The sequence below is a fragment of the Callithrix jacchus genome, chromosome 5 (genome assembly GCF_049354715.1).
Source record: "Callithrix jacchus isolate 240 chromosome 5, calJac240_pri, whole genome shotgun sequence".
Lineage (NCBI taxonomy): Eukaryota > Metazoa > Chordata > Mammalia > Primates > Cebidae > Callithrix > Callithrix jacchus.
This window is the reverse complement of record NC_133506.1, coordinates 73,535,042-73,562,709: the sequence shown is the minus strand read 5'-3', so window position 1 is coordinate 73,562,709 and position 27,668 is coordinate 73,535,042. Positions and strand designations below refer to the sequence as shown.

At 49.0% G+C, this 27,668-nt stretch overlaps 1 protein-coding gene across 2 annotated transcripts; it reads left to right on the top strand.

Moving 5' to 3' along the window:
* Positions 1 to 215: 215 nt before the first annotated feature.
* CLEC10A (C-type lectin domain containing 10A) lies at positions 216 to 5,328 on the top strand. 2 transcript variants are annotated; one of them, XM_035299759.3, is made up of 10 exons: positions 216 to 415; positions 1,615 to 1,714; positions 2,359 to 2,475; positions 2,960 to 3,055; positions 3,143 to 3,214; positions 3,463 to 3,534; positions 3,860 to 3,946; positions 4,041 to 4,195; positions 4,454 to 4,560; positions 4,699 to 5,328. In XM_035299759.3, the coding sequence occupies exons 2-10, from the start codon at positions 1,648 to 1,650 to the stop codon at positions 4,865 to 4,867; spliced, it is 942 nt and encodes a 313-aa protein (XP_035155650.2). In that variant the 5' UTR covers positions 216 to 415; positions 1,615 to 1,647; the 3' UTR covers positions 4,868 to 5,328. The 2 variants fall into 2 exon arrangements, with proteins under 2 accessions (XP_035155650.2, XP_035155652.2); XM_035299761.3 differs by lacking the exon at positions 2,359 to 2,475.
* The last annotated feature ends 22,340 nt before the right edge of the window (positions 5,329 to 27,668 follow it).

Below are 27,668 nucleotides of genomic sequence, written 5' to 3'. Positions count from 1 at the left end.
GGAAGTAAAAGGAAGTGTGGGGTAGAGAAGAAACAGCAGCTTGCACCTCTGACTGCCTTTGATCCAGCCCTGCTCCCAGATGGTAAAAATGAGGAAGTTAGAGGCGCTCCAAAAACGAGGAAAGGAAGTGGCATGTCCTGGAGGAGGAGAGCAGAGCTGGCCTCAAACCCACACCCACACACGACTGCTGTGTGTTCCAATTCCAGTACATTCTCACTTACTGGAGGAAATGTTGAGGAAATGGGATGTCCCAGATTATAAGGTTCCTGGGATTTCAGACACAAGACCAGCGGGACTCCAGTCACCCCTACCCCAGCTCTCCAGGACTCAGTGCTTCCAGCTCTGAGTGACGTCCCAGCTCTGGTCCTTGCTGAACAACCAAGGTGGGAATCACAGCCTCCAGACCCCCCCACAGGTAATGGTGCTGCAGGGGCTGCTGAGGCCCAGGGGACAGGGAATATCAGAGGAAGCAGGGAGAGGGGCACTTTGGGCCTTGGGTGGGACTAAATCAAAATAAATACCAGAGGGCAGTGTGGGATTTAATTACTATGTGGAGATTTAAGACTCTATTCCCTTCACTGGATTCTAGATTGGGTTATGGCAGCCACAATCCCCTGTTATAAATTAAGACTCTGGGAGGCTGAGGCAGGAGAATCGCTTGAACCCAGGAGGCAGAGGTTGCAGTGAGTCAAGACTGTGCCACTGCACTCCAGCCTGGGCGACAAGAGTGAAACTCCATCTCAAAAAAATAAAAATAAAAATAAACTAACTCTCAAACTCAGCCTCATGGGTGGCCCATTTTCATCCTATCTTCCGCCCCAGCCCAGCCATGCCCTAACCCCAATACTAACCCCAGCTCCTACTTTTTTTTGATACTGAGTCTCACTCTGTCACCCAGGTTGGAGTGCAGTGACACGATCTCAGCTCACTGCAAACTCTGCCTCCTGGGTTCAAGTGATTCTCCTGCCTCAGCCTCCCGAGTAGTTGGGATTACAGGCATGCGCCACCACACCCAGCTAATTTTTGTATTTTTAGTAGAGACGGGGTTTCACCATGTTGGCCAGGCTGGTCTCAAACTCCTGACCTGAAGTGATCTGTCTGTGTTGGCCTCCCAAAGTGCTGGGATTACAGGGGTGAGCCACTACACCTGCCCCCCACCCCGCACTGCCACCACCAAGCTCCTATTTTAACCCCAGATTCAACTTGAATCTTAATGCCAGCCCAAAGCCAAAACCTCAACTGTATTCTATTTCCAAATTCAGCACCAAAGTTAACCCCAGTTTCATCTATGGCTCCAACATGGATACTGACCCCAGTCCTAGCATGAGACATGACTTCAAGTCCTGCCCAATTACTGGCCCACTGGGCAGTCCTGGCAATACATTTAGCTCTCATTTTACCCTCCAGTTTCACTCCCAAACTCAACTCGATCCCACTTCTAACTTGGCTGCAAACCCAGGCCCATTTCCATCTTAGCCTTAACCCTGGGCTCCTTCTCAATCTGAGCCTCTTCTCCCAACTCAACTTCAGCGCTGCCCTCGGCTCCAACCTAGTCCCAACCTCCTATGCCCCGGCTCCACCCCAGCCTGGCCACTGGCCCTGCCTCCATTTCAGCTGTGACAGCCTCAGAGCCGTGTTGGCCCAAGCATGACAATGAATTATGAAAACTTGCAGCACTTGGAGAGTGAGGAGAAAGTCCAGGGGTTTAGAAATGGTAAGAGGAAAGGGGAAACTCTACTAAAATGCCCTCTTTATATGTCTAGAAGGATTTCTCCTGTCATTTCTGTCCCTCCACCACGTGGGTCCCCATGCTGAGACCCAGGCTCCAGCCTCTGATGGGCTCAGTGTGAGGAGGATGCAAGGTCCCCAGAAAGACTGGGACAGGGAAGATCACAGTGGACCCAGCTTCTCATGCTCTGTGGGGTGGGGACGAGAGCTGTGCATTGGTAGAGGGGAAGATAAGTGGTTGGGTTTGGAGGAAACTCATTTGTGAACCTGACTGTCCAGCAGGTAGGTGAGCCTGAGCTTGTGAAGGGCCTGGCTACCCCCAGCTCTCCCTGTGTCCTCCTGCCTCCGCCCCCAGCTCTGACCATGGGACCCCTCATATTGCTATCGCCCCCCATCTGTGTGTGTGCACGTGGGTCCCCAGGGGTGGGAGTGGCCTGTGTGACTGAGAACTTGTGCTGGTCCCTGAGGTCCAAGGCCTGGGCATCCCCCGCCCTGAAATCCACCTCTTCCGGTCCTCCCCTGGCGTCCCCTGTGCCCAGCCCTCCTGGCTAGACAGCTCCCTGGGCCTCTCCTCGCCCTGTCTCTGTCATGTCTGGACCCTCTGCATCCTGACACCCTCTCGTCTTGCAGGGCTGCCTCCTCCCCAGTCCCTCCTGCAGCGTCTCCGCTCTGGGCTCTGGCGCCTCCTGCTGGCCCTGGGCCTCGGCCTCCTGCTGCTGGTCATCATCTGTGTGGTTGGATCCCAAAGTGAGGGTCACAGGGGTGGACAGGGAAGAGAGAAATAATGGGGTGCTACAGCAGGGCAGTGGTGGGGCAATGGTGAGACCCACAGTAGGAGCAAGGCAGGGCACAGTGCTGGGGGCAGCTGTGGAGATGACAGTGGGCCATGGTGATGGCAATGCCACCAACAGCCATGGGGGTAATCTCGGGGCCACTGAAGCACTGATGGAGTGATGGATGGGAACAGTGGTGGGGGCACTGATGGAGAGAGTTGATGGACCCATAATCAGATGGCCGCTGGCTCTGTCACTCATTAGCTGGGTTATGTACTCAAATTACTTCACCTCTCAGAGGCTTAGTCTCATCATCTGCAATACTGGACAATAATAGTGCCGGCCCCACGGGGTTGCCGCGAGGACCCAACGAGGCAATGCTTATGGAAGGCCCTGCTCGGTGCTGGTACAGAGGACCCAATGAATCCCAGCTCTGATCTTCCCATCCACCTGTCTAGATTCCAAATTTCAGAGGGACCTGGTGACTCTGAGAACAGATTTTAGCAACTTCACCTCCAACACTCTGGCTGAGATACAGGCACTGACTTCCCAGGGTGAGCCTGGCTTGGATGGGGCTCTGGGCTGGGCCTGGGCCGGGGAGGAGGAAGCTGACCCCTAAGCTGAGTCTCCATGTCCTCCAGGGAGCAGCTTGCAAGAAACGATAGCATCTCTGAAAGCTGAAGTGGAGGGTCACAAGCAGGAACTGCAGACACGTGAGAGACCCTCCGAGTATGGGTGTTGGGGGCAAGGCTCTCAGACACAGGTAGGGATGGCAGCAGATTCAAATTTCAGAGGGACCTGGTGACTCTGAGAATAGATTTTAGCAACCTCCCCTCCAACACTGTGGTTGAGATACAGGCACTGACTTCCCAGGGTGAGCCTGGCTTGGATGGGGCTCTAGGCTGGGCCCGGGCCGGGGTGGAAGAAGCTGACCTCTAAGCCGAGTCTCCATGTCCTCCAGGGAGCAGCTTGCAGGAAATGATAGCATCTCTGAAAGCTGAAGTGGAGGGTCACAAGCAGGAACTGCAGACAGGTAAGAGACCCTCAGAGTATGGGTGTGGGGGGCTAGGCTCTCAGACACACGTGGGGGTGGCAGCAGACTGCTGGTGCTGAAGTGCCCTCCCCTTCAGCCAGTAGCTTGAAAGGCAGCCTGCTTTCTCTGGAGAACAGGCTGGAGAAACAGGAGCAGAGGAATCCAGAGCAGATTTGATGGCTGCACCTGGGCATGCTATGGGGGATGGGTGGGGCAGGAAGGAACGTTCCTAGGCCTGGCCCTGCACGGGGGCATCTGAGCTCCAGGAACACAATAAGCAGAAAGCACACCTGGGCCGCTGTCCCCACACCTGTGTGTGTCCCAGTTCATTCTGAAATCCTCCTGCGAGTCCAGCAGCTGGTGCAAGACCTGAACAAACTGAGCTGCCAGGTGGCTATTCTCAAGAACAATGGTGAGGAAGGTGTGGGGAGGGCGGGACCCTGCTTTTCTGCCCACAGCCCACTGGGCAGCACCTCAGCCTCTCCACCCTATTTTGCCCCACTCAGCCACCACCGAGAGGACCTGCTGTCCCATCAACTGGGTGGAGCACCAAGGCAGCTGCTACTGGTTCTCTCGCTCCGGGAAGACCTGGCCCGAGGCTGAGAGGTACTGCCAGCTGGAGAACACGCACCTGGTTGTCATTAACTCCAGGGAGGAACAGGTGAGGCTTCTGGTACTCAGTTCCTAGGACACATCACATGTAGGGAAACGGTGCTTAATCTTGGCAGCACATTGGAATTATCTGGGAGCTTCCAGAATGACTGTCATCTCTGCTACACCCTCAGATTTAATAGGCCTGAGCATCAAGAGAAACATCCCCAAACTCCTCAGTTGATTTAATGAAGAGCTAAAGTTTAGAATCCCTAGTTCAAAAAATTGGCTAGGATGGGAAATCACCACTGCTCTTCTGTCACCCCAGAATTTTGTCCAGGCACATCTGGGCTCTGCATACACCTGGATGGGCCTCAGTGATCCCGAAGGAGTCTGGAAGTGGGTGGATGGAACTGACTATTCGTCCGGCTTCCAGTGAGTACACCCCGGCTTTCCGTGCCAACATCCTCCGTCAGCACTGCCCCCTGGGATTCTGACTGGCAGCTTCTCCTCCCCTGAACTGAATTTTACTCCATCTACCCTTCCTAGCTTGCTGTTGTCCTCTCCCCTCAGGAACTGGAAGCCAGGCCAGCCAGATGACTGGCAGGGACACGGGCTGGGCGGAGGCGAGGACTGTGCCCACTTCCACCCAGATGGCCGGTGGAATGACGACGTGTGCCAGAGGTCCTACCACTGGGTCTGCGAGGCTGGCCTGACCCAGGCGAGTCAGGATAGTCACTGAGCTGCCTTTTGCTGGACCACCCAGCCGTGGAAATTGTGGTGGGAGGAGGATTCTTCCCAGGACCTCTCCACAAGACTGCTCTGGGAGAGGAATAAGCCCTGGAAGATTGGAAGCGCTGCCAACATTTTGAATTTTTTTCTCCTTAATTTTACAAAGATGATATAGAGTTCCTAAGCTTTTGTTTTTCAACTTTTGAAAGTCAACTTCCTTAAGGTATAATTTTTACATAATAAAAATGCGCTCTTTCAAAGAGTAGAGATGATGCCTAGGTGACTACCACTCCAGTGGCAAAAGAGAACATTGCCATCACCCTCCCAGTCCTCACACTGCTGTGCAGTCTAACCTCTTCCCTGTTCCCAGGCAACAGGGGGTCTGCTTTCTTTCACTATTTATTGGCCTTGCCTCTTCTAGAGCTTCTAGAACTTCAAGTAAATGAAATCATACAGTATATACTCTCGTGACAACCTGCATATTTTGCGTTGCTTGATTTTTGGCAATCTAAAAACGGCAGAGTGGAGAGGCCAGGTGAAGCCTTTGACAGTCCTATGTTCTTGGGAAAACAGCATTTTCTTCTCATATAGATTTCAGTTCAAATCTTTTCTGTCACTTAAAGATGGCATAAACTTAGGATGAGTAGGAAAAGCCATTGTTTAATTTCTCTGAAGATCCAAAGCAGATTTGTTGGGAGATGAAGATAAGATCCCCAGGTGTATTGGTTAGCAACTGGTGTGTAACAAACCACTCCAAAGCTCAGGGCTTATATAAGAAGCATTGATTACAGCTCAAGAGGCTATAGGTCTGGTCTGGCCAGGTTCGGGTCATCTTGCCTGGGCTTGTTCATGCATCTGTGGTCAGCTGGGGGGTTGGCTTAGGGTTGGCTGGTCTAGGGTAGCCTTGCTTCCATGTCTGACATTTGGCTGGCTCTGGGCTGGGACAATGGGGATGATTGGGCCACATTAGCCTAGCCTGGCTTTGTTCACAGAATGGTTGGGTAGGGGTCCAAGAGAGAAACTGAAAGAGTCTTGCTTGGAACTGAAGCATCATTTCTGCTGCATCCTATTGGCAAAAGCAGATTACAAGTCTGCCCAGATTCAAGGATCAGAGAAATAGATTCCACCTTTTGGGGGGGGAACTACAAAGTCATACTGTGGAGAGAATGAATATAGAGAGGGGTAGAGATTTTTATTTTTCAATCAATCCAACATACCAGGGGAAGCATCTCAGCTATTAAGATACAGCTTATAGGCTGGGCATGGTGGCTTACGCCTGTAATTCCAGCACTTTGGGAGGCTGAGGTGGGCAGATCACCTGAGGTCAGGTGTTTGAGGCTAGCCTGACCAACATGGTGAAACTCTGTCTCTACAAAAAAAAAAATCAGCCAGGTGTGCTGGCAGGCTCCTGTAATCCCAGCTACTCAGGAGGCTGAGGTGGGAGAATTGCTTGAACCCAGGAGGTAGAGGTTGCAGTGAGCTGAGGTGGCGCCACTGTACTCCAGCCTGGGCAACAGCAAGATTCCATTTCCGGAAAAAAAAAAGAATCAGTTTATTAAGTTAAGCGACGGCAGGACCCATTCATTGCTGTTTTACTATATCCAGAAAACTCCCTGGCATATAGGAATGTTTCAATTAGCTGTCAGGATTTGCTGATGGGTTGGTTGAGGGGTTTGAGAGAATGAGAGAGTCAAGGATAATTCCAGGTTTGGGGCTTGAAAACCTAGAAGTATGGTGTCCCAGTTAATTAAGACCGGGAAGACTGTGTGAGAAGCTGGTTTTGTGGTGGGATGGGAAGATGAGAAGCTTTGTTTCGGACATACTGAGTTTGAGAAGCCTGATAGATTTCCAAATGGAGAAATATATATATATATTTATCTATCTATCTATCTATATATATATATATATAGAGAGAGAGAGAGAGAGAGAGAGAGAAATAAATCCTTTTGTTTTGACACCTGTATCTTGGTGGAACTGATTTTTTTTTTTTTAAAAAAAACCCTTTTAAATAAAATTATAAATGTTTACTATGGTACACAGAAAGAATAAACTCCATTTGGAAATATATATATATAGAGAGAGAGACAGGTTCTTGCTGTCACCCAGGTTAGAATGCAGTGGTGTGATCATAGCTCACTGCAGTGCTGAACTCCTGGGCTTAAGCAATCCTCTCTCCTCAGCCTCCCAAGTAGCTGGGATTCTAGGTGTGTGCCCCCACCATGCCTGGCTAAGTTTATTTTTTTTGTAGAGCTAGGGTCTCACGATGTTGCCCAGGCTGATTTCAACCTCCTGGGCTCAAGCGATTGTCCTTCCTTGGCTTCCCAAACTGCTGGGTTTACATGTGTGAGCTGCGGTGCTTGGCCACAAAAGGGTTTATTGAAAAGAGTTGAATGACATTTACAGAGTGTGAGCAGGACTGAGGAAGCTGACAAAGTTGGTGGCGTCCCTGTGGCTAAGAACGGCAGAGACATCACCACTCTGAGGCCTGGAGGCACAAAAGGAAAGAACATCCACCGAGATCACCCACCCAAGCAGCTGTGTGCCTCTCTTCCCTGGGCCTGAAAGGTTTTGGATCATGGAAGAGAAGCCACCCAGCAGGACCATTAGATCACAGTTCTACCAGGGCCACAGGAGGTAGAGGGGAGCAGAGCAGGAGAACCAATACACGGGAGTTCCCTCCAGAATTTCCTGACCTGGTAACTGTGCTACCTAAGAAAGCCAACAATTACATTCTCCAGTATTATACAGGTAATGGGACTAGGGAGGCAGGGAGGACATTAGGGAAAGTACAGGGAGGGCAACTGTGTGTTACAGGTGGAAATAACTGGAAAGATAGAGCACAGATTGAATTAGTCATTGGAGGAGATTGAAACGATCTCTCTGCTGACTTCCAGATTGGATTGGAGAGCCCCAAACCAGTACAATCCCAGTTCCAGCCCCAATTCCAGTCCTGAGGCCAGCTCTAATATCATCCCTAAATTCAACCTCTGTCCCCATTGCAGCTCCAGCTAGCTGTACTACACCCCCACGCTCGGTCCCACCACATTTGCAGTCTCAGTCCCAAACTCAGACCCAACCCCAGAGAAGCCCTGTGTACAATGTTACCTCAACACCCAATCTCATTTTTAGCCCCAAGTACGTCAACCCCATCCTAACCCCAGATACAACAGTTGTAATCCCTGTTTCACCCTCACCTGCAAACCCAGCCTCAGCCCCACTCCTAGTCCCAATGCCTAGCTTGATATCCACTGGATCCTCATTGCCTACTTCAAAACCAGCTCCACGTCTACCTCCAGCCCTTATCTTGCTCTCCCCCTTGGAGTCCTTTCCCTGCCTCCATCTCAGCTCTCACAGCTGCAGAGACCACTTGGGCCAAGGATGTCAATGAGGTATGAAGACCTCAAGTGCTTAGAGAGAGAGAAGGAACATGATCTTAGAAAAGGTAAGACAAGCAGAAGATCCCAGAGACAGGCCCACTCCCCAAAGTTTGCAGAGGCCTGAGCTAGTTCCTCTTGAGCCCACTCCTCTTTGCTCCCCTCTCCCAGCTCAGTCTTGCACCTTGAGGACTCTGGGGCACACATGGGGACACCTCTGGTATGGCCCACACCCTCCATTCACCCCCCAACCCCTGCCCATGCCTTCTACTTAGGCATCGGGTGTGCATGGCAGCAGCAGGGTCTGCCACCCAGAGTACAGGCCCAGGGAAGAGAGGTATATAGCTGCTTGGCTGAATGATCTGGGCTCCTAGGTGCCCAGAGGGTGGTCTAGAAGGGCAGATATGGCTTGGGGTGAGCACACCACCTTTGGCCCTGGAGATTCCCAGTCCCACAGGAAGGGATAGAGTCAGAGGAGGGCCCATGAGGGACCTTTAAAGTGTGAAGCCCAGGAGGTGTGGTAGCTGTGGTCTAAGGATGGAGCTTCTTTCTGAGACAGTGCCTCTGTCTATCTGCAATGAGGGAATTCTCGTATATCCCCTGTTGCTGTAGCTCCAGGGCTCCTGGTTTTGGTCATTTCTGTGACCCCAGTATGGACTGTGGTGATCCCTCTCTGAGGGTTCAGGGGCTGGCCTCTGTGGTCCTAGTCTTCAGGGGAGATACAGTCCTCAGTGGCCCAGGAACAGGAAGGAGGAAAAACATGGACTATTTAAGAAAGTCTTAAAAGGGAGACCATAACTTAACCTGCTTTCACAGATGAGTGTGAGCCTATGAGGGGCCTGGCTGCCCCCAACTCCCTGTGTCCTTCTGCTCCTTCCCCCCGCTCTGACCGTGGAACCTCACATACCACCATCTTCTCCTATCTTGCTCTCTCTCTCTCTCTCCGTGTGTGTGTGTGTGTGTGTGTGTGTGTGTGTGTGTTTGTGTGTATGTGTGTGTGTTTGGCGGTCCCCAGTGGTGTGAGGGGCCTGTGTGACTGAGGACCTGTGCTGGACCCTAGGTCCAAGGCCTGGGCATCCCCTATCCTGAAATCCTTCCTATCCTGCCCTTTCTTGGCATCCCCTATGCTCAGCCCTCATCTCTAGACAGCTCCCCTGGGCCCTCTCCTCTTCCCATTTCTGTCATGTCCTGTGCCTTCCTCATCCTGACACCCCATCCTCTTGCATGGCCACCTCCTCCCCTGTCCTTCCTGCAGTATCTCCACTCTGGGACCTGCCTTCTCCTGCTGTCCCTGGGCTTCAGCCTCCTGGTGCTGGTGAGGGTCACAGGGGTGGACAGGGAAGAGAGAAATAATGGGGTGCAGTGGTGGGGTGGTAATGGTGAGGTACAGGGTTAGTGATGGATGGTCAGAGAAAAAGTCTTGAGACCAGAAAAAAATCTTTCAAAAGTGTTGGAGCAGTGTTGGGGTAGTGGTGTGGTTTGAATCTGTTTCCCTGCTCAAACCTCATGTTCAGTTGCAATTCCCAACATTGGAGGCCTGCTGGGAGGTGATGGATTGTGGGAGCAGTTTCTCATGGTTTAGCAGCATCTCCCTTGGTGCTTCTGTCATGGCAGTGAGTTCTTGCGAGATCTAGTTGTTTAAAAGTATGTAGCACCTCCCTGCTCTTTTCCTCCTTCTTCGGACATGAAAGATGCTTCACCTCCCCTTTACCTTCTGCCATGATTGTAAGTTCCCTGAGGTCTCTCAAGAAGCCTAACAGATGCAACTGTCCTTGCTGTATAGCCTGCAGAACCCTTAACCAATTAAACCTCTTTCTCTCTATAAATTACCCAGTCTCAGGTATTTCTTTATAGCAGTGAGAGAATAAACTAATAAAGAAAATTGGTACCAAGATGTGGGGCATTGCCATAAAGTTACCTGAAAATGTGGAAGCGACTTTGGAACTTGGTCACGGGCAGAGGTTGGAAAAGTGTGGAGGGCTCAGAAGAAGACAGGAAGATGAGGGGAAGTTTGGAACTTTCTAGAGACTTGTTGAATGGTTGTGACCCAAATGCTGCTAGTGATATGGACAGAGATGGCCAGGCTGATGAGGTCTCAGATGGAGATGAGAAACTTACTGGGAATAGGAGCAAAGGTCACTTTTGTTACACCTTGGAAAAAAGTTTGGTTGGATTGTGCTGCTGCCCTAGGGATCTGTGGAACTTTTAACTTGAGAGAGATGATTTAAGGTAACTGGTAGAAGAAATTTCCAAGCAGCAAAGTGTTGAAGCTGTGACCTGGGTGCTTCTAACAGCATGAATTCATATGCATGAGCAAATAAATGACCAAAAGCTAGCACTTACATTTAAAGGGGAAGCAGAACATAAAAGTTTGGAAAATTTGTGGCTCTGCCATGTGGTAGAAAAGAAAAGCCCATTTTCTGGGGAGGAATTCAAGCAGGTCACAGAAATTTGCATAACTGAAAGGAAGGCAAGTGCTAATAGGGAGGACAATGGAAAAAAAACCTTAAAGGCATTTTAGAGACTTTCGTGGCAGCCCCTCCTATCACAGGCCTGGAGGCCTAGGAGGGAAGAATGGTTTCCTGGGCCAGGCCCAGGGCTCTGCTGTCCTGCATAGCCTTGGGACACTGGTCTCTGCATCCAGCTCCACATGTGGGTAAAAGGGTTCCAGGTAAAGCTTGGGGTACTGCTTCAGAAGGTGCAAGTGATAAGTCTTAGTGGCTTCCATATGGTGTTAAGCTTGCAGGTACACTGAATACAAAGTTGAGGTTTGGGAGTCTCTGTCTAGATTTCAGAGGATATATGGAAAAGCTTGAATGTTCAGGTAGAAGCCTGCTGTAGGGGTGGAGCCCTCATGGAGAACCTCTACTAGGGCAGTAGAAGGGAGGGGAAATGTGGGGTCGAAACCCCCACACAAAGCCCCCACTGGGTCACTGCCTAGTAGAGTTTTGAGAAGAGGACCACCATCCTCCAGACCCCAGAATAGTAGATCCAGCAGCTTGCACCCTGTGCCTGGAAAAGCCTCAGGCACTCAACACTAGCCCATGAGAGTGGTTGCAGAGGCTGAACCCTGCAAAGCCTCCCAAGGCTTTGGGAGCCCACCCCTCATACCAGTGTGCCCTGGATGTGAGGCATGGAGTCAGAGGAGGTTACTGTGAAGTTTTAAGATTTAATGATTGTCCTGCTGGGTTTCAGATTTGCATGCATCCTGTAGCACCTTTATTTTGGCCGATTTCTCTCTTTTAGAATGGGAGTATTTAACCCAATAAATATACCTGCATTGCATCTTGGGAATAACTAAATTGTTTTTTATTTTTGCAGGCTCATAGGAGGAAGGTACTAGCCTTGTCTCAAATGAGGCTTTGGACTGTGGACTTTTGAGTTAATACTGAAATGAGTTAGGACTTTGGAGGACCGTAGGGAAAGCATGCTTTGTATTTTGAAATATGAGAAGAACATGAGATTGGGAGGGGCCAGGGGTGTAATAATATGGTTTGGATTGAAGTCCCCGCCCAAATCTCATATTCTATTTTAATTCCCAATGTTGGAGGTGGGGCCTAGTGGGAGGTGATTGAGTCACCGGGGCATGATCTCATGGTTTAACACCATTTCCCTTGGTGCTGCCATGATGACAGAGAGTTGTTTAAGAGTGTGTAGCCCCTCCCCTCTCCCCTTCCTTCCCCGCCTTCTTTTTGGTAGCGTTTCCCCATGTCGCCCAGGCTGGAGTACAATGATGTAATCTCGGTCCGCTGCAACCTCTGCCTCCCAGGTTCAAGCAATTTTCCAGCCTCAGCCTCCCAAGTAGCTGGGATTACAGGCACTCACCACCATGCCTGGCTAACTTTTTGTATCTTTAGTAGAGACAGGGTTTCACCATGTTGGCCAGGCTGGTCTTGAACTCCTGACCTTATGATCCATCTACCTCATGATCCACCTGCCTCGGTCTCCCATAGTGCTGGGATTACAGGTGTGAGCCACTGTGCCTGGCCAGTACCTCCCCCTACTTTCTTTCTCCTGCTTCAGCCATGTAAGTTACCTCACTTTCCCTTTGCCTTCTGCCATGGTTGTGAGTTTCCTGAGGCCTCCCCAGAAGCCAAGCAGATGTCATTATGCTTCCTGTACAGCCTATAGAACCATGCTCCAATTAAACCTCTTTTCTTTATAAATTACCAAGTCTCAGGTATTTCTTTATAGCAGTTCAAGAATGGACAAATATAGGCAATCAGGACAGAGTGTTTGGGGACAGTGATGAGGGCAGCTTTGGGCCAGTTGTGTGGCAACTGTGGGACAGACAGGAAGGCAGTGTTGGGCTGTGATGATGAACTGGGTGTTTTGTAGCCAAACACACCGGAGCCTTGAATCCCGGCTCCTTCTTTTTGTTGTTGTTGTTGCAGCCCCAGCTGTTGCAATCCCGGCTCCTTCTTACTCGTACAACATGGACAAATCACTTCACCTCTCTGAGCCTTAGTTTCATCCTCTATAACGTCAGGACTACGATAGTGCCTGCCCCACTGGGTGACTGTGAGGACTGAGGGAGACACTGTGTGTGAAGTGACCTGCTCAGTGCTGACACAGAGGCCACCTGATGAATCTCAGCTCTGATCATCCCAAATACATTGTCCACCTGATCAGGTTCTCCACATCAGATGGACTCGCAGGCCCTGAAAAATTTTCAGCCTTTTCATGTCAAGCAACGTCGGGGAGGTTCTGGCACTGAATTCCCAGGGTGAGCCTGGCTGGAAGTGAGCCTGGGTGGGGAGTCAGGGAAACTGATTCTTGGGGACTGAGTTCCCTTATCTTCCAGGTGGATGCTTGCCGAAAAGGGTGACTGCTCTAGAAATTGAGGTACAGGAACTGATTGGGAACTGCACGCAGGTAGGAGACCCCCAAGGAGCATGGGTGGAAGTGTCCCGTGGGCTCTCAGGACAAAGGCAGGGGTGGTAGCAGCCTTGTGAGTGCTGAGCCACCCTCCCCTCCAGCCTGCAACATGAATGATACTCTGTCGTACAGTGTGGGGAGCAAGCTGGAGAAGCAGGAGCAGGAACTCAGCAGGTCCAAGGCCACCCTGGATGTTGTGTGTGGAGGGTTTGAGAGCTGCTAGGGCCAGGGCAGGGCACTGTTGAAGGGATTAGGGGTGTCTGGCCTCCCGGGACCTTTGCTGTCCCCCACTGCCCATCTGTGTATATCCCCAGGATGGATGACCATGTTCCCTCAAGTTCTGCAGCTGGTGGCTGATGTGCAATGTCCTGTCCTGTAATATGGCTGCCCTTGAGAGCCCAGGCTTCATCCCACCATGTTGCCTTCCCCCATGGGATCCTGGCCTCTGTCCATCAGGCTCCATGGGAACCTGGTGCCCCAGGAGCTGGCTGGAGCCCAGAGACAGCTTGAAATACCCCAACTTGGCTATAATGAATACATTTTAAACAATCCTGCTAACTCCATTTTGTCCACTCTGAGCTATGTAGGGCATTCTGTTCTGAGAGCTTGTGGTCTGAGACACCTGGCGTCTTAGTAACCAATTTTCTGAGAAGCAGGGCCCACTGGCCCTGTACATCCTGTACATTCTGTTTTGCAACTGTGTAACTGCTCACCCCATATCCTGAGTAAAAAAAACAACTTTAAATAGAATTTTTTTGTTAGGCACTCCCACTTCCCCAACCTGCTCCTTCTACTTCTGTAATAATCTGCTTACTGCCCCCCTCCTCCCAGCACCCCCCCAACCCCCCCCCACCCCGCCCCAACCCTAAACTGGTATAAAAATGTTGACCGCCATTTGTTCTGGGCTGAGAAGTTTGAGCTCTAACTGACTCGGACGCTGGCTGTTAAAGGTGGACTCTCAACACATTCAGAGTCTAGAGCTTCTGTTTTAAACTCGCTCGGGTATAACAAGCTGCCACCAGCCATCTTGCTTTTAGGCATTTTGGTCCAAGGCTGAGAACCCTCCACCAGCTGGAGAACCCCCACCTGGTTGCCATTCACTCCAGGAAGCGCTGATGAGGTCCTGATGGTGAGACCCCCAGCCTAGAGCACCTACATCTGGGTGGAGAGAAGTCAACGCCACCCATGTGTCTCAGATATTTGTTCCGACCTTCAAAGGCAGCATATATGTCAGGATGAGCCTCAGTGAACATGTGGGAGCTTGGGAATGAGGGGACGGCTCAGATGATGGGACACACTTCAGGGGAGTGTGCCACCGTCCCGTGACTCCCACTCTGCTCAGCTGTGCCTTCGTGGTCCGACTTCTCCCCTCTGCCCCTCACCCGAACGCTGCTCTGTTGACCTGCATGGTGGTCTTTGTAGTCCGAATCTTCCCCTTGTTTAGAGTCTACTCATCCTTCAGATGAGCCAGGCACAGAAAGGCAAATATTTCATGATCTCACTTACATGTGGAATCTAGAAAAGTCCAATTCATAGAAATTGAGAGTAGAATGGTGGATACCAGAGTCTGGGGCAAGCTGGAGCAGGAGGGGAGACATAGGTCAAAGGATACAAAGTTGCAGTTAGACAGGAAGAGTAAGTTTTCCAGATCTATTATGTGGCTTGGTGACTATCGTTAGTAACAATGAAATGTAAATTTTCTTTTTTTTCTGATGGAGGCGCGATCTTGGCTCACTGCAACCTCCACCTCCTGGGTTCAAGTGAGTTTCCTGCCTCAGCCTCCCGAGTAGCTGAGATTATAGGTGCCCAACACGGCACCCAGCTAATTTTTGTATTTTTAGTAGAGACAGAATTCCGCCGTGTTAGCCAGGCTGGTCTCGAACTCCTGACCTCAGGTGATCCACCCACCTCGGCCTCCCAAAGTGCTGTGATTACAAGTGTGAGCCAGTGCGGCTAGCCAGAATATAAATTTTAAAACTGCTAAGAGAATAGATTATAAATAGTTGCCTCACACACCAAAAAATGTATCTGAGGTGATGGGTATGTTAATTCGCTTTATTTAATCCTCCCCTAACTATACATATATCAAAACATCACACTGTACCTCATAAATATATATAATAATTATTTGCCAATTAAAAAAATAAAAGGGCCAAGCATGGTGGCTTATGCCTGTAATCCCAGCACTTTGGGAAGCTGAGGTGGAAAGATCAGTTGAGTTTGAGACCAGTCTGGGCAACATAGTGAGACCCCATCTCTATTCCTATTTAAAATAAATAATACAATTAAATGTTTAAAAAAGTAAAAATATCTTCATCCTTCAGATCTCAGTTTAAACATTACTTCTTTCATGGCCAGGCACAGTGGCTCATGCCTGTAATTTCAACACCTTGGGAGGTAGAGGTGGGAGGATGGCTTGAGCTCAGGAGTTTGAGACCAGCCTTGGCAACACGGTGAAACTCCATCTCTACAAAAAATACAAAAACTACAGCCAGGTGTGGAGGCTTACACCTGTAATCCCAGCACTTTGAGAGGCGGAGGTGGGTGGATCACGAGGTCAGAAGTTCAAGACCAGACTGGCCAACATAGCGAAACCCCATTTCTACTAAAAAATACCAAAAAATTAGCAGGCATAGTGGTGTGTGCTTGTAGTCCCAGCTACTTGGGAGGCCGAGGCAGAACTGCTTGAACCCAGGAGGCAGAGGTTGCAGTGAGCCGAGCTCGTGCCGCTATACTCCAGCTTGGGCAACAGAGTGAGACTTTGTCTCAAAAAAAAAAAAAAAAAAAGCGAAAACTAACCAGGTGTGGTGGCTCATGCCTGTAGTCCTAGCTATTCAGGAGGCCGAGATGGGAGGATTGCTTGAGCTTGGGAGGCAGAGGTTGCAGTGAGCCAAGACTGGGCCATTGCACTCCAGCCCGAGCAACAGAGCAAAACGCTGTCTCAAACAAAACAAAATTACTTCTTTCAGGGTAGGCTGCCCCATTCCCTGTAGAAAAAGGAACTTCCTGCGGTTCTAAGTCCCTCTGTAACTCTGTGCTTCTTCCTCTGTGCCCCCATCCCCTGACCATTACTAGTCCAGATGTCTGTCCTACCTCATGGACAGACCCCCAAGACGGAGGGACCACAGCGGCCCCTCCGCTGATGTCCTCTCAGCTGCTGGTGCTGGGTGGTGGGTGGAGGGAAGGAGGGTCCCAAGGAGCAGACATAGTATTCCACAGTCGCAGCGCTCACACAGGAATTTTCCTTAGTTCTCTCCGCCAGATCCCGGCAATGCTCTGGTGCACACGTTATCGCTAATGTGAAAACCAAGGTGGTGAAAACCACCTTGCTGACTCTGAATCACCCGTCACTGCTAGATTTTCTGTCCTTTTTGGCCTTGGTTGATTCTGGATTCTCTCCCTTCCATCTTCTCACTGATTTTCCTAGGGATGATCTCTCTTTGCAGTGGGGCCTTCTCCTCACAGGTGTTTGATTCTCCTTCTCCCTCTTCCTCCCCTGAGGTATCCATACTCTTTTCTGTTCTGCAGGCTCCTGGTCACACAGGTCACCCTGTATCCTCCCTGCCCCATGTACCATGCCTCTGTGTCTACTGGCTCAACCTTACCTCTTACACAAACCTCTGAGGACGCAGGAATCTTTAGATAACTCTCTTGCTGCTCTTTGGGGTGATGGGAGATTCAGAGTTTGTCTTCAGCTCCTTTTGCCCACACACCAGCTGTCATCCCTGCCTTCTGTCAGTGGCGCCTGCTGCTGCAAGGGCCTCTCCCTGATGTCTTTTGCCTGCCCTTCACCTGAAAGGCAGAGCACAACCCTCTCTGCTCTGTTCAACCCCAACCCCATGCACATTCAATCATCCTTGTTCCCAGAAGTTCCACCCCATCCATAGTCAGAGCTCTGACCCCTTTTACGATGAACCACGCCAGTGACTCACTTTCTGATTCTCTTGATTTCCCCAGCAGAACTGTATCTCATTCTGCAATGCAGTGAGGCTAGCATTGGATTATTGTCTCATCTCTGGACTTGGCTTTATGCAGCCCTGTGATCTGCATCATGGAAGCTTTGGCTGTTGGTGTTGAAAGTCAAACCTTTAAAATTCAAAAAATCTCTCAGGCCAGGCACAGTGGCTCATGCCTGTAATCCCAACACTTTGGGAGGCTGAAGCGGGCAGATCACAAGGTCAGGAGTTCGCGACCAGCCTGACCAAAATGGTGAAACCCTGTCTCTACTAAAAATACAATAATCAGCCAGGTGTGGTGGTGCACGTTTGTAATCCCAGCTACTCAGGAGGCTGAGACAGGAGAATCGCTTGAACCTGGGAGACAAAGATTGCTGTGAGCTGAGATTGTATCACTGCATTCCAGCCTGGGCAACGGAGTGAGACTCCAACTCAAAAAAAAAAAAAAAAATCTTTTCTCTCCTCTGTGGCCTGACTCTTGTAATCTAGAATCACCTTGGCTTTCAGAAGTTTGCTTCTGTTAGGAGTTTGAAAATCCATTCAGAAATGCAGCTGACATATCATCTACTGTTCATACCCACCCCCAATTTAGGGCTGTGACTAAGGAGAGCTGTCACTGAGGCCTGACCGCTGGGCAGGATAACGCTTACACAGGGGTTTGCTGTGTGTGACAGAGGCCTCCTTTGCTGCTCCAAATATTATCTACTGTAAGCCTTTCATTTAATGTCTTTCTGTACTGCTTGGATTTTTTACCTGCATAAATCATATTATTTAAATTAAAAACCAACAAATAAATGAATGAGTTAAGATCATGCTATAATGGTCACCCCCACAGTGAAAACAAAATCAAACAATTCCAGCCTGGTTGGGAGAGGATGATGTGGGGCAGGTTGCAGCCACCAGGAAGGGACAGAAAGGGGAGGCTGTCACAGCTCTGAGAAGCTGGAATGCTTACAGTGGGATTAGGTTAGATTGGGGCATTCGGTTGGTGGCAGGCTCCATACATTAAGCATACTCAGAGAGTGAGACAGGGACTGGGAGGAAGCTCAGCTGATCAGGCACAGCTGATGCACCAGTAGACTCACAGACTGAACAAAACAGTGCTTTTTATTTTATTTTTAGATGCAGTGTGGCTCTGTCCCCCAGCCTAGAGTGCAATGGTGTGATCTTGGCTCACTGCAACCTCCGCCTCCCGGGTTCAAGCAATTCTCCTTGGCCTCCCAAGTAGCTGAGATTATAGGCACCCACCACCACACCCAGCTAATTTTTTTTTTTTTTTGAGACAATGTCTCTGTCTGTTGCTAGGCTGGAGTACAGTGGTGTGATCTTGGCCACCTCAGCCACCCGAAGTGCTGGGATTACAGATGTGAGCCAGCCACCACGCCTGGCCAATGGCTTTCTTGCCTTGTGTGTCTGTGTCTCCTCTCTTCTTGTAAGGACACCAGCCATATTGGATTAAGGGCATGGCCTACTCCCACATGACTACATCTTAATTTATTACATCTGCAACAACCTATTTCCAAAGGATCACATTCTGAGATACTGGGGGTTAGAACTTCAACCTGTCTTTTGAAGGATACAATTCAACTCATAGCAGCTTGTGTGAGATGCCCTTGTATAATGAATGGTCTCTGTATTACCTAAATCCAAAGATTTTCTGTAGTTTATGACCCCAGAGTCCTTTTATTTTTTTGCTGGAGTCTCGCCCTGTTACCCCGACTAGAGTGGTGCAATGACGATCTCAGTGGCTTACCTTCCTGGTTCAAGCGATTCTCTTGCCTCCACCTCCTGAGTTAAAAAAAAAAGAAAGATTGTAAAAGAGGAGCTGTGCTTGTTACCTTCCTGTTGTGGGTGTTTCCTTGTGAGGGCAGGAGATCCGGAACAGTGGCTGTGTCTCGTGACTATGAAGGGAAGGCTAAGAGTCAAGTCCAGCTGTTACTGTTTGGCAGCTGTAGCAAGGTGAACGTGCTGTGATCCTTGGGGGAAGGCAGAGAGCTGGGAGTTCAGCTGTCCAGGTAGCAGGTCCACCACCGGCTTCACACCAGGCACTAAGTAAAGTGGCCAGCACATCCTGCCTCTCATCCAGAATGAAAAGATCCACTTACCTTACAGTCAACCACTTCCACATTTGGGAGAAAAAGGAATGGCCAGGGTTAACAGAATCTGAAGAAAATGTATGAATCATGCTAGAAAGGTAGACAAATGCGTCTAGTATTACCCCCGCAATTCTTAGGCTTTGTAATGTCAGAATAAGTCACAACTGGTTATGTTTTAAAAGTGAAAAAGCAATCTCATTGTATATTATTCATGGGGTATGTGAATACTTCATGGGGGTGGACAGGAACGGTCTATTGCCATTTGATAGAATGGTTTCGGAATGAGAAAAGAAAACCATTAAATAAATCAGAATGAGTAATGGGCACCACTCTTAACTATCCGTTTTCCACAGCTTGATTTGCACCATCTAAGGATGAGGGAGCAAGACATCTATACCTTCCAAACACTCAGACATGGCTTCTACCGCTTAAAATCAGCCAGTTCAGAAGTTGACACATATGGCCAGGTGCGGTGGCTCATGCCTGTAATCCCAGCACTTTGGGAGGCCAAAGGGGGTGGATCACCTGAGGTCAAGAGTTCGAGACCAGCTTGGCCAACATGGTGAAACCCTGTCTCTGCTAAAAAATGCACACACACACAAAAATTAGCCAGGCGTGGTGGCAGGCACCTGTAATCCCAACTACTCGGGAGGCTGAGGCAGGAGACTCGCTTGAATGTGGGAGGTAGAGGTTGCAGTGAGTTCAGATCGTGCCACTGCATGCCAGCCTGGGCGACAAGAGCAAAACTCCATCTCAAAAAAAAAAAAAGCTAACACGTAAATTCTCCAGTTTCATACCTTGACCATGATGAATTGAGACTAGGAATGGAGTAATTGTGTTCCAGGAACTTACAAGGAACAGAATGAGGTGAGATTGTCTTGGACATCTGTAGAAAAACTAAAAACTGCTGCCCTCTGTGTTCCACCACTGCTCTTCAGGCTTTTATAAGATTCTCAGCACATCCTCCTTCTTAAAGGGAAAAATCTTCTCCATCGCTCTCATTAAAGGCAAAGAGGGATTGAGTCATACATACTCTGCCTCCTTCTGCCTGAGAATCACCCCCGTTTCCTTCTTGAACCTAGAAGCTGGTTCTGTCAACATTGTGGGATCCAAATTGTGCAGGAGGACCAGTTAGAATGAGTTTCTATAGTGTTAGAAGACCTTCTATACACTCAGCTATAGCTACTTCCACTTAAAATCAGCCAATTCAGAAGTTAAGACATATGGCCGGGTGTGGTGGCTGTAGCCATCTAGGATGGGGAAGAGAGATACACATTTATTCATTGCTGCTACATTGATGCCCATGGACCATTGATGCCCATGCCAGACATGATAGGATGCCAGGTTCTTTGCACACGGTGTAGGTATTTCTTCTTGCTCCTTGGGCAGTATATATTTAGTGGGGGATAGAAGAATTGGTGGTAAAAATCAGGACAAATCATGTTTCTAGTAATAAACAACAAAAAAAAAACCTCAGCAGATTCCCAAGAATAGTCCCCTTCATAGTAATCTTTGGTTTTACAACCTCCCCAAGTTCCTTCAGGCACCAACAGTCAGTCCTAGATGGTTTAGTCAATACTCTTGGTTTTCTATGCAACACTGACTCTAGCTTTGTCCTCTCTTAACTGTCCCCAAGTGGTGTTTAGGAATTTATGCTACCTTACAACAGCAATGGTCTTCAGATGAGGCTGGCTCCAGCCAGTCCTAGAGGTAGGACCCAATGAAGTAAGTCAATCGTGGTGGAACCAGCCCTCTTGTCAGTGGCTGGTTTACTCGTAGACGTGTAGCACAATTCTGGCAATGGCTGAGGGACTGTCTGCCCGGGGCTGTAGGAGCAGAGATCCTTACTGCTAAGGGGCCCCACTGGAAGAGACGTGCTCATTTTCCTCTGCACGCTGTTATGCCTAGACGCCATATCTGAAACTGCAATAGCCATGTTGCAACTTTAAGAGGAAAAAGCTAAAACACTGGGGTGATAGACTGAAAATATGGGAAGAACCTGAGTCTTTGATGATGATGTTGAGACACTGATAAGCTAATGGAGTATTCCCACTTCTAGTTTTATTGATCTATGAGATCAATAAAGCTGAATGTGTTTGTGTTCCCCTGTCCCCCAAATGTATATGTTAACTCCTGAAGCCTAATCCGATGGTATTTGGAGGTGGAGCCTTTGGGAGGTGACTCGGTCATAAGAACGGAGGACGCGGGCCAGGTACAGTGGCTCACACATGTAATCCCAGCACTTTGGGAAGCCAAGGCAGGTGGATCACAGGTCAGGAGTTCAAGACCAGCCTGGCCAACATGGTGAAACCACATCTTTACTAAAAATACAAAAATTAGCCTGGAATGGTGGCGGGCACCTGTAGTCCCAGCTACTCGGGAGACTGAGGCAGGATAATCACTTGAACCCAGGAGGCGGAGGTTGTAGTGAGCGGAGATTGCGCCACTGCACTCCTATCTAAGTGACAAGAGCAAGACTCTGTCTCAAAAAACAAAACAAAACAAAAAAAAAACCAAAAAGAACTCATGAATGGGATTAGTGCCCTTATGAAAGATGCTTCACCAGATGTAGCAGCTCATGCCTGTAATCCCAGCACCTTGGGAGGCCAAGGTGAGAGTGGATTGCTTGAGGCCAGGAGTTTGAAACCAACCTGGGCAACAAACTGAGACCCGCCCCGCCGCCATCTCTATTAAAAAAAAAATTAAAAGTTAGCCAGGCTTACTGGTGTGTGCCTGTAGTCCTAGCTACTTGGGAGTCTGAGGTGAGAGGACTGCGTGAGTCCAGGAGTTTGAGGCTGTAGGGAGCTATGACTGTGCCAGTGCTCCAGCCGGGGCGACACAGTGAGACCCCCCTCTCTGACAACAACAGCAGCAAAGCCCAGAGAGCTAATTGCCCTTTTCTGCCGCATGAGGACACAGTGAGAAGGCATCAGGAATGGGCCCTCAGCAGACACCTGATCTGCTGGTGCCTGGATCTTGGACATCCCAGCCTCCAGGATGGTGAAAAGTCAATTTCTGTTGTTTATACCACCCAGTCTATGGTATTTTGTTATAGCAGCCCAAACAGAATAAGATATGAGAGAATCTATTTCCTTATTGTTTAAGTCAAGTTGTATTCCTTGGTGCTTGCTGCCAGCAAGAACTAACAGACATGATTTATGTAGCCGGTGAGCACACTGCTTACTTATGCTCTCCTGGACGGCTTATGACTCAAAGTCAACACGATCTTCCCTTCATTCTGGGGCTGGTAGTGCCAGAACACCACTGAGCCTTCTGCACACTGCCAGTTCTCATCACCATCTGCAATATGGGGTGGGATCATGGGAAGCCGAACCCATCATGAGAGGCAAAGACAAAGGCAAAAGTGAGAGAGACAGATTGAGAAGAAATGGTGAGTTGGGCATAGTGGCTCATGCCTATAATCTCAGCACTTTGGGAGGCCAAGGTGGGAGGGTCCCTTGATACCAGGAGTTTGAGCCAGCCTGGGCAACATAGTGAGATGCCATCTCTCTCTACCCCTCCAAAAAAAGAAAAGCCAGGTGTGGTGGTACATGCCTGTAGTCTCAGCTACATGGAAGGCTAAGGTAAGAGAATTGCTTGAGCCTTGGAGGTTGAGACTACAGGGAGCCATGGACCATGCCACTGCACTCCAGCCTGAATGACAGAGTGAGACCTTGTCTCAAAAAATAATAATAAAAAAAGAATGAGTAGAGTCAAGGAGGTGTAAGTGTTGTGCTGGGTGCTCAGCAAAATCAACAGCCACTGAAGGATCCAGCAGGTCAGTGTAGAAATGGATAATGAGATTTGAGAGGAGTTAGGAAGACAGCTTCCTTAATAAAACCAAACCTGAGGCCGGGCATAGTGGCTCATGTCTGTAATCCCAGCACTTTGGGAGGCTGAGGTAGGTGGATCACTTGAGGTCATGAGTTCGAGACCAGCCTGGCCAACATGGTGAAACCCCATCTCTACTAAAAATACAAAAATTAGCCAGCCGTGGTGGTGTGTGCCTGTAATTCCAGCTACTTCGGAGGCTGAGGCAGGAAAATCGCTTGAATCCGGAAGGCAGAGGTTTTAGTGAGCCAAGATTGTGCCACTGCACTCCAGCCTGGGTGACAGAGTGAGCCTCAATCTCAAGAAACAAACAAACAAACAAAATCCCACCAAACCTGGAAACTCCATGGGTTAGCCCAGGTAGGAAAGGCCCTAACGCTGGATGGTAACTCCAGGGTCTCTGAGTTTTCCCCTCTTCTTGGGGCCCTTTTTGCTCTGCCTCCATGCTGAAAACACCGCAGGTTCTTCTCATAGCTGTGGCCTGTCTGCAAACCACACGGGGTTCACTAGCCAGGTGACCCGAGATGGAACCTTCTTAAAGACTTAAGCAAATACTTAGGGATCAAAAGCTCGCCTACATTTGTTTATTTAAACAAACAAACAAGGCCAAGCATGGTGCCTCTCACCTGTAATCCCAGCACTTTGGGAGGTCGAGGCAGGTGGATCATTTGAGGTCAGGAATTGGAGACCAGCCTGACCAATATGGCAAAACCCCATCTCTACGAAAAATACAAAAATTATCCAGGCAGTAGTGGTGCACGCCTGTAATCCCAGCTCTTCGGGAGGCTGAGGCAGGAGAATCACTTGAGCTCAAGAGGCAGAGGTTGCAGTGAGCCGAGATCGTGCCATTGCATTCCAGCCTGGGCAACAGAGTGAGACCCTGTCTCAAAAAACAAGCAAGCAGACAAACCCTTAAATAGCCCTTACTTCTTGCTAGGAATTGTTCCAAAAACTGTACAAATATTTACTCCATTAATCCTTTCAACATTCCTAAGAAGTTGTGCTAATAGTAACAAGGTGCTATTATTGTCTTAGTTCATTCGAGGTGCTATAACAAGACAGCTTAAACTATTAATTTATAAGCAACAGAAATGTGAGCTAATGCCTGTAATCCCAGCAACTCTGGAGGCTGAGGTGAGAGAACTGCTTGACAGGGCAGTCTGGGCAACCAAGTCAGATTCATCTTTGAAAAACAAACAAGAAACAACAGAAACTGACTGCTCACATTTCTGGAGGCTGGGAAGCCGGATGATTTGGTGTCTGGTGAGGGCTTGCTCTCGTAGATGGCACTTTCCAGCTGTGTCCTCACAGGGCAGAAGGAGTGAATAGGCTTCTTCAGGCCTCTTTCATAAGGGCACTAATCCCATTCACAAGGTCTTCCTCCTCATGAAGAACTCAGTCACCTCCTAAAGATCCCACCTCTTTTTTTTTTTTGAGATGAAATTTTTCTCTTGTTGCCTGACCTGCAGCCCAATGGCACGATCTCAGCTCACTGCAGCCTCTGCCTTGGGTTCAAGTGATGCTCCTTTGTGAGCACTGCTCAGTACCAAGCTTGGATTTTCTAATCTTTTCAGGCAGATTCGTGGGAAGAAAAACACCAGCCGAGGTATATAGAGAAAAAGAGTTTATTTACAAGGATACCTAGAGACGCTCACAAACTTCAACACCGGCAATAAAGCAGCACGGGTTTTCGCAAGTCCAAACCAAATCACCATCGAAGCTCAGTTCGGCTTCTGCTAAACAATCTTTTATACTTTTTAAAACAAAGAAGGGTCAAGTCAGGACACTGTCCATGTCTTCATCATGTAACTAACATCCTTGAGGTGTTTACCAAAAATTGGATCAGGGAACTGGCCAGGTTCCCAGGTCCGGCTCTTCAGAGCCTTTTTTTGCATTGGGAAAATTCTGAGCTCGGAATGCTCTCAATGATAAGGAAATGAAGACAACATAAAGTCTGTCCATGACTTGTAAACTTAATTAACTCCTTCTGTTCCATTACAGCTCCTGTCTCAGTCTCCCAAGTAGCTGCGATTACAGGCATGCGCCACCATGCCTGGCTAATTTTTGTATATTTAGTAGAGATGGGGTTTCACCATGTTGTTCAGGCTGGTCTTGAACTCCTGACCTCAGGTGATCCACCCGTCTTAGCCTCCCAAAGTGCTGGGATTACAGGTATGAGCCATTGTGCCCAGCCAAGGTCCTACCTTGCACTGGGGATTAGATTTCAACATATGAATTTGGCAGAGAGAGGCACAAACATTAAGATCATAGCAATTATCTTTTTTTCTCAAAAGTAGGAACTATTATGTTTTCTGGGGGATGAGAGAACTACTGCAAAGAGAGGTTGAATAACTTGCTGTACGTTATACAGCCAGTAGCTACCAAGGCCAGAGCTTGAACCCAGGCAGTCTGGTACTGAGACTCATGTTCGTCCCAGCATGCTCTATTACCTCTTAATATCACATACTAAAATACACTCACATTCCACACTAAATATATTTTTACAATTAAAATTTTAAAAGACTTCTAAGATTTTTGCCATTTCAAATCTTAAAAGGAAGTTTATTCTTTTGAAGGATTATTCATCTGCAGGGTGCTCACTGAATCTATGATCAGCTCTGATTTCTCAACAATCATGAAAAATTTAGAAAATCCTGCAAAGTGAAAAAAAGCTTCAAATTGTTATCCAATGTAATGAAAATTTAGGAATATGAAATTTAACAAACAAATAGACTCATGTTTTGTAGACATTTTTTAAACACCTCAGCATTCATACTTGCGATTTTTAAGTGTTCCTTTTGTATTTGGAAATCAATACACTTTTTCCTATCCTTAGCATTTCTGTAAGCACGGGGAATGCTTTTAGCCCTAAGCCCTGTGTACTCAGGGAATAAATAAACTCTCCTCAAGGACAACAGGGAAATAAACCCAGAAACCATAAGCCACCCAAGAACAGCTGGGCTTTTTTTTTTTTTGGACAGAGTTTCCCTCTTGTTGCCCCCAGGTTGGAGTGCAGTGGCGTGATCTTGGCTCATCACAACACCCAACTCCCGAGTTCAAGCAGTTCTCCTGCCTCAGCCCAACAAGTAGCTGGGATTATAGGCATGTGCCATCATGCCTGGTGAATTTCCGTATTTTTAGTAGAGACAGGGTTTCTTCATTTTGGTCAGGCTGTTCTTGAACTCCTGACCTCAGGTGATCCACCTGCCTTGGCCTGCCGAAGTGCTGGGATTACAGGCGTGAGCCACCAGGCCCAGCCAACAGCTGGGCTTTTACATGTCACGGAGCTCAGGTCTCAGCCTACCCTGCTGCTCACTGTGTTCAGCACTCACTAGCCACGGTACTGAAACATCAGCTTTTGGGTCTGTGGCATCAACTTCCTGCCTCCCAGATCCCTGGGCCTAGGGAAGGGAAGCTGATTACCCATATCAGGGTACCCTTCCTATGCACCCAGTTGACGAGATGCCTGAGACCTTGCCTCACCTCTCTGTAGGCTTATTCGGGTGTGACTTCCCCCCAGGGGAGACCCTGATATCCCTTTTTCACAAATGCGTTTTAAACCAAGATTGCTCTCATTGCAAGAGACTCCTTATTGTGAAACCAGGAGAGAGACATAGGATGAAAGCTTGAGATGGAGGTTGATAAAGCTGGGTACAGCTCTTTGAATGGGATAGAGGGAAGGAACCCTAAGGAAAAGAGGCTGCCTAGCATTTAAATGTTTTGACAGGACCTGGCGCCATGGCTCATGCCTATAATCCCAGCACTTTGGGAGGCTGAGGTGGGTGGATCACCTGAGGTTAGGAGTTTGAGACCAGCCTGACCAACACAGAGAAACCCCGTGTCTCCTCAAAATACAAAATTAGCTGGGTGTGGTGGCGCATGCTTGTAATCCCAGCTACTTGGGGTTGGGGGTGGGTGCTGAGACAGGAGAATCACTTGAACCCTGGAGGTGGAAGTTGCGGTGAGCCAAGATCATGCCATTGTACTCCAGCTGGGCAATAAGAGCAAAACTCCACCTCAAAAATAAAATAAAATAAATATTTTTACAGTAGGGGAGAGGGAGGAGAAGGCTTTGCAGAGAAAATGGCATGGAGACGTGGGCAGGGGCAAAGGAAGTTCCTTTGCTCCTGAACACAGGAGCACTGGAAGGGATAAGCCCCGCCCTGCTGAAGGACAGGAAGAGGCTTGTGTGGCATCCACTGCAGCTAGTTACAGCCTCCCCAGTGTCCGGGCCCTCTTATGGCTTTGGGACTTTCTCGGGGCTTGGCCAGCCCCCACGTGACTCCTCCTAGTGTTCACAAAGGCTCCTCTGTCTTGGGGACAGAAAGCAGGCACCCTTTACTTACTTGGCCCCAAAAGACTCTGCCTTGCTATGTTAGATCCTCTAGGATGTGTAATTTGCATCCCTATAGAAAACCTGTTATCTGACTCCCTGTCTGCTCCCACCTTCGCTTCTGGTTCTGATTGACATTCCTTGGAGAGGTAGAGACTCTGGCCAGGCCAACCCTTGAAGGCTGATGTCCACTAAGAGCCAGAGTCCTTCAAGCCAGATGCCCAGGTCTCAGGCTGGGATGGGGAAGGCAGACGAAGGGGGCCAAGAAACTCAAAAGTAGCTGAGAGGTTGGTACAGCAGCGGGGAGATGACAAATACCACCCTCTGGCCCCTTCTGGTCTGA